This window comes from Euprymna scolopes, chromosome 12, assembly GCF_053919585.1.
Source record: "Euprymna scolopes isolate OS-2025 chromosome 12, ASM5391958v1, whole genome shotgun sequence".
Classification (NCBI taxonomy): Eukaryota; Metazoa; Mollusca; class Cephalopoda; order Sepiida; family Sepiolidae; genus Euprymna; species Euprymna scolopes.
In genome coordinates this window covers 92,896,862-92,903,317 of record NC_136493.1, presented here as the reverse complement: position 1 = coordinate 92,903,317, position 6,456 = coordinate 92,896,862, and the positions used below count along the sequence as shown (strand labels likewise).

General features: G+C 31.6%; 1 protein-coding gene across 1 annotated transcript in view; it reads left to right on the top strand.

Moving 5' to 3' along the window:
• The first annotated feature begins 5,761 nt into the window (after window positions 1–5,761).
• The window catches only part of LOC145291424 (sperm-associated antigen 6-like), a 67,095-nt gene continuing 66,400 nt past the window's right edge, over window positions 5,762–6,456 (top strand). Inside the window, exon 1 of the mRNA XM_080137257.1 lies at window positions 5,762–5,851. Coding sequence (XP_079993383.1) covers window positions 5,827–5,851 — 25 coding nt within the window. The 5' untranslated portion in view covers window positions 5,762–5,826. The remainder of the gene's footprint in view (window positions 5,852–6,456) is intronic.

Genomic DNA, 6,456 nt, shown 5'->3' with positions numbered 1-6,456 from the left:
CTCAAATATTATGATTATTTTGATTAATGCAGATTTCGTATTTAATATTATATTATACTAGCATGGGTGTCCGGCGTTGCCCGGGTGTTTGGAGGTGTATGCTGAGCAAAAAAAAAAAAAAAAAAAAACGGTTAATTTTTTTTAACTTTGACCCCTATTATTACCGCTTAACATTTATTGTTTTGGGGTCAAATCAAGTTATTAAGTTAGATCCATGTCGAAGGAACCTATACCTAAAATTTCATGTGTTAGACCCCAAATTGTCGGAGAAGTTTGGTAGAGTTGAACTTTAACCCCTTAACAGTAAAATGTTTGGCCGAAAACGGATCACATAGATTTTCCCAAATCTCAGTACACTGTATATCAAATTTCGAGTCTGTAGACTAAAAATTGACAGAGTTATTGCATAGGGAAATGTACACAGACACACACACAGACAGACACACACACAGACACGTTCACTTTTATAGATATATAGATTGAACCCAATATATAGTAATGATTAGAAGGTATTAAAAAATGACTTATGTGCTACCACCGAGATGCGAAACCAAAACGTTTAGCTTACAATTTACTTTTTCCTTTGACATTAACGACTGAGCTATGAAGACATATTTACTGCATGGCTAAAAATGAAAACATGAACCAATAGCTATTACGTTATGCATGCATATTCATAATGACGTCATTCAACTTTCACCTGGCAAATTCCATTTTTTTTAATTTTCACATTTCTACACCGATTTTCCCCAGTTAAAACCTAAATATAAAGTTTCACATGGGTTCCAATACCCTATGTATTAAGTTTCATGTCTGTAGACCAAAAACTGACAGAGGAATTTGATAGGCAAATTTTTAAAAATAAATATATATATATATGCATACATAAATATATATAGAAAGAGGTTTGTGTTTACTATAACCTTTTTACACAAATATTACACAAGTATAAATCATGTAGAATATCTGCATGAATATAATTGCAAGTAATAATAAACTAAAGATGATCATCCCACAAGAAAACAAAAAAATAATAATAATAGGAAGTTAATTAAAATGAATGTTTAAAAGAATATACAAATTAGCTAGATCTTTTGCAGATGAATGCAATTCCATGACCTATATATAAGAAAGTTGTATTTTCTTTTTAAATAAATTGAAAAGAGCACTTAAGGTAATTTGTTCCAGTCAATGGAGGGGAAACCCTCTATATGGGGACAATTACTATTTTTGGACCCAACCAGAGTGCCCCTTTTCCCTTTTTTTCGGGGAGCTGGTTTAACCCCATGTTAAAAACGACCTCATGTCACATTTTGGTTGGTGGTTTCATTGTTGCATTGTAAATAAAAGTCATTATATATTTTATTAAAAAAAAAAAAAAAAAAAAAAAAAAAAGGAAAAATGTCATTGTATATATATTTAAAGAAAAAAAGAAAAAAAAAAAACTCTTGTACATATTGTCATCTGAGGCTTTAAGTAGATCCAACCCCTAGAGTGAATGCGGTATTGTGGTGAATGTAACTAGTTATAGGGAATAGACAAGTGTACGACTCCCGACACCCATTTCTTCCCCCCCACCACACACCCTTTCTGGCCTCATGCCACATTTAAAAAGAATTACTTGCCTTTTTTATATAATTTTAATTTTAAAATTTTGTAAAATCTGTAATTTTTCTTCTTAAATAAACACTTAAATAGAAAAAAGGGGTTTTAATATGAATATCAAAACACAAAAAAGAAAAAATAAATAATAATAGGAGTATAGATACTTCCCATCTGAACATTTTCACTTTCAGAGAGAAGCACGTTTAATTTTAGGATGCAGGGAAAGAAGATTTGAGTTATGTTTTTCTGGTGTTCCAAACGACAAAGATATCTATAAACTGTTGCTTTATGTATGCACACATCAACACCTAATAGACGAATCACATATAAGAACGTTAACGCTCATAAGTTAAGAGACATTATAGAAACACACATCCAGTATACTACATATAACCGTTTGATGTCATTTCAAAGCCCCTTTATATTATATATCACCATTTTGATATCCCTTTATTCAACAACTGTGCCTAAATCTAAACGCAGATTCCATTAACAAAGTTTCTTTCCCAGAACTGTCTGCTTGTGGAACACTGTCCTGCTGGCCTGCTTCTCGGTTGAATATAACATGGTAACCTTCAAATCCAATGTAAACAAGTTCTTGTAGAGCCGTCCCCATGAATAATCAAATTCTCTCCAGTTGACACTATTAACGGTTACTACACTACCATCTTACATTCATTAACCATTATCCCCGAGTAGCCTTCAGGTCTTGATAAGTGGTGACTTCCAAGTAAAAAAACAAAACGCTAAAAATATATTTATTATCTTTTTTTTTTTTAAATTAGAAATCATAAGATTATTATAAAAGTTATATTTTTTATTATATCATTTTACTATTGGAAAAAAAAAACATGTTTGATTCAAAAAAAAAAAAAGAAGACAGTTTGTAATATATTATAGAAGCTATATTTTATTTTACTGTTTTTTTTTTTTGTTTTTTTTGTTTTTTTTACACAGTGATCACCACTTATCAAGGCCCGGAAGCCACTCAGGGATAAGGGTTATTGCAAGTACATTACGTTAGTGTGGAGATTTGATAAAGTGTTTAATTAAGGGGGCTGTTCATTAGGAATTTGTTAACATTGGACTTGAAGACATCCAAGTTGTAGTCCGGAGGGAAGCAGGCAGACGGAACAGAGTTCCACAGGCGTGCAGTTCTAAGAAAGAAGCTTTGTTCATGGAATCCGCGTTTTGATTTAGACACAGATATAGAGTGGGGGAAATTTTTCACAGTGGATTCAGCTAGACGGGTGTTTTTCGTGAAAGATTGGCGAGGGGGGACCAGAGATTGGAGTTCAGACGAGCACCTGCCATGGAAATAACGATAAAACAAGGATAGGCTCGCAACGTCTCTTCTGTGGGAGAGAGGTTGCAGGGTAGAGAAAAGGGCATCCCCCACTAAGCGACGAAGTCTATTTTGTACTCTGTCAAGGCAGGATAGGCTGTTTTTAGCAGCTCCTGCCCAGATATGGCAACAGTATTCCATCCTTGGACATACTTTTTTTTTATTATTATTAGAAGAATAACATAAATATATTTTTATTAAAGAAGTTATATTTTGAGATGGATTATATACACTGTTGGTCATCTGTAGATTAAAATTTGCCTTTCGGCAGTACCGTAGAAAGCCATTATAAATTAAGGAATGCAAATCTTAACGATAACTTATCTTGCCTTTGGTAACATTTATTTGTTACTAGCAATTCAGCCCGGCTTTGCTCAGACCCTATGTACCGTTCATAACTTTATGTGCATACATGTATATATATTAAAAGTTTGATTTATGTCCAGGTAACCTACATCTAAAATTTCAAGCGTTTAGAATTAGACCCAAAATTGGCGGAGGAGTTTCGTAGGGTCTGCAAACGTCAACTCTGCCAATTTTGGGTCTAAACACTTGAAATTTTAGATATAGGTTACCTGGACATAAGTCAAACTTTTTAATATAATATATATACACATGTACATAAAGTTATGAACAAAACATAAGGCCTGAGAAAAGCTCGGCTGAACTGCTAGTATATCTATAAAAGTGAAACTGTCTGTCTGTGTACATTTCCCTACCGACTTATGTTGTCAATATTCAGTCTGCAGATTCGAGATTTGACATAAGGGGTATTGAGATTTGGGAAAATCTTTTTAATTGGTTTTCAGACAGAAATTTGGCTGTCAAGGGGTCAAAGTTCAATGATTTGACCTTTGAAAACTCTACCAAACTCCTCCACCAATTTTGGGTCTACACACTTGAAATTTTAGATGTAGGTTCCTTGGACATGGATCAAACTTTTTAACTTGATTTGAGCCTAAAATAACAAATGTTAAGGGGTCAAAGTTTAAAATAAATTTGACCTCTCAGACAATTTATGGTCTAAATATTTGAAATATTACATAAAGTGTATTCAGACATCGGGCAAGCTTTTTAATCGTTTTTTGGCCGAAAATTTGGCTACCAAGGGGTCGAAGTTCAAAAGATGTGACCTTTGCGGTCTCTAGCAAACTGTTCAGCCAATTTTTGATCTAAACATTTGAAATTTTACATAAAAGGGATTCAGACATGCAGCAAGTTTTTTAATCAGTTCTTTTAGTGAAAAATTTAGCTGCAAAGAGGTTAAAGTTGAAAGAGTTGATCTTTACATACTCTACCAAACTCCTTCGCCAATTTTTGGTCTAAATACTTGAAATTTTAGATGTAGGTAATCTGGACATGAGTCAAACTTTTATATATATATATATATATATATATATATATATATATATATATATATATATATATATATATATGCACATAAACTTATGAACAGTACATAGGGCCCGAGCAAAGTTGGGCTCAATTGCTAGTTAAAAAAATGAAAATAAAGCCAATATTTTTTAATGTAATGGTCTAGTAAATCGATCACATATTTTAGAACCACTCAAAGTTCTTAGGCCAAATATCGCAATTTTTTTTTTTTTTTTTTTTTTTTTTGAAGTAGTTTAGTCTCTTTTGGAGATTATTTTAAAAAGCTAAATTAAAAAAAAAAAAGGCTAAACTCGCAATCTTTGGTCTAAAAACGTAGTGGTTCTAAAATGAGTGATCGATTTAACTAGAGGGTTACATTAGAAACTGAGTACCACTACAAATATTTAAATATTGACTTTTTGTTTTCATTTTTTTGATAATTTAGTAGACTAGTATTCATTTGGAAATAATCCGCTAAAAAAAAGACGAAATTAAAAAAAAAAATAGGGAGTCTCTTTTAGTTCCAACTTGTCTACACTGCAAACCCACCCCCCCCAAAAAAAAACCGAGATTATTAAAAAAAAAAAAAAGGGGGGGGCGGTTTGTATTACTGTACACATAGATTCGAAAATGTTGTCAAAAAACAAATATAACAAATAAATGTTATCAAAGGCAAGGTAAGTTACTTTTCTACCTAACTGGATATATTTTTCGTGTTTTTATTCAATGTAACATGTTTATTCAGCTCGAAAAGCATACAGTATTTATCGATGTATTGGAAAATTCAAAATGGCGGCCGACACTCTCTTTAACACGGTAAGTTCAGGAAAAGATGTTATAAATAATAAACTAGACAAAATACTGTTAGAAATTCGCTCATTATATGTTACCGTGACATAAGTTGACATATATTCGGTGTTTTTTTTTATAGTATTTTGTCTAGTTTATTATTTATAACACCTTTTCCCAAACTTACCATGTTAAAGAGAGTGTTGGGCGCCATTTTGAATTTTCCAATACATCGGTAAACACTGTATGTTTTTCGAGCTGAATAAACATGTTACATTGAATAAAAACACAAAAAATATATCCAGTTTGGTAGAAAAGTAACTTTTCTTGCCTTTGATAACATTTATTTGTTATATATTTGTTTTTTTGACAACTTTTTGAATCTTTGTGTACAGTAATACAAACGCGAAATTACTTAACGTTTATGACAAGTTTCGTTTTCTCTTTCTAAAACTTCCGGTTTATACGCACTACAACTTCCGTTAATACGGAGACAAAAATAAAACATTTATGAAAGCATCTTTATTCATTTATTATAACGTTTTTCTTTAAAAAGAGAAATTTAAAAAATATATATGTACTATAATTATTAACTTTTGAACAATTAACTTAAATATTAATTAAATAATCAACGACTATATTTTGCAGATGCTGTGGCGTTGCTAAGCAACAGTGTCCAAACAAATACTGAAAGTTCGCGACACGATCAAACAATGAGTAAAAGACAAGTTTTACAAGGTAATTATTTTATCAAGACATTATTTTTTTTTAATTAATAAAAAAGAGTTTAAATTATTAGCAAATCTGACATTATTTTTACGATTTATTCCAAATAAAAACAAAAAGTTTACTTTTTTTTTTAATTTCGAGTAGTATACCTGATGAACCTCCCTCTTAAGTAGACACTTTATGAAATCTCAACACTAACGTACAACCGTACTGTACATGCAATAACCCTTATCACTGAGTGGCTTCCGGGCCTTGATAAGTGGTGACCTCCTTCTAAAAAAAAAAAAAGTATAGTCTATATATAGACTTGCCTTCCCACAAGGCCAAAGTTAGACATAAAGTCGTTTTTTTTATGTGAGAAAACTCCACCTCCCCCAAAAAGGCTCATTCTGGATTGGCTAAAAATGAAAATTGCCTCTGTTTAGAAAGATTTCTCCTTCACTAACCAAGGACATGAAAGATAAATAATAGTATTAGAACAGATACTATACTTTACTCCTAGCTAGAAATTGGTGCAATTTTCTAGTAAAGTCAAGGGTTTCTTAGCAGTCAGCGTGTGGTCATTTTTTTTTTTTTTTTTTTTTTTTTTACAGGAGATACAAGGCAATTTTTTT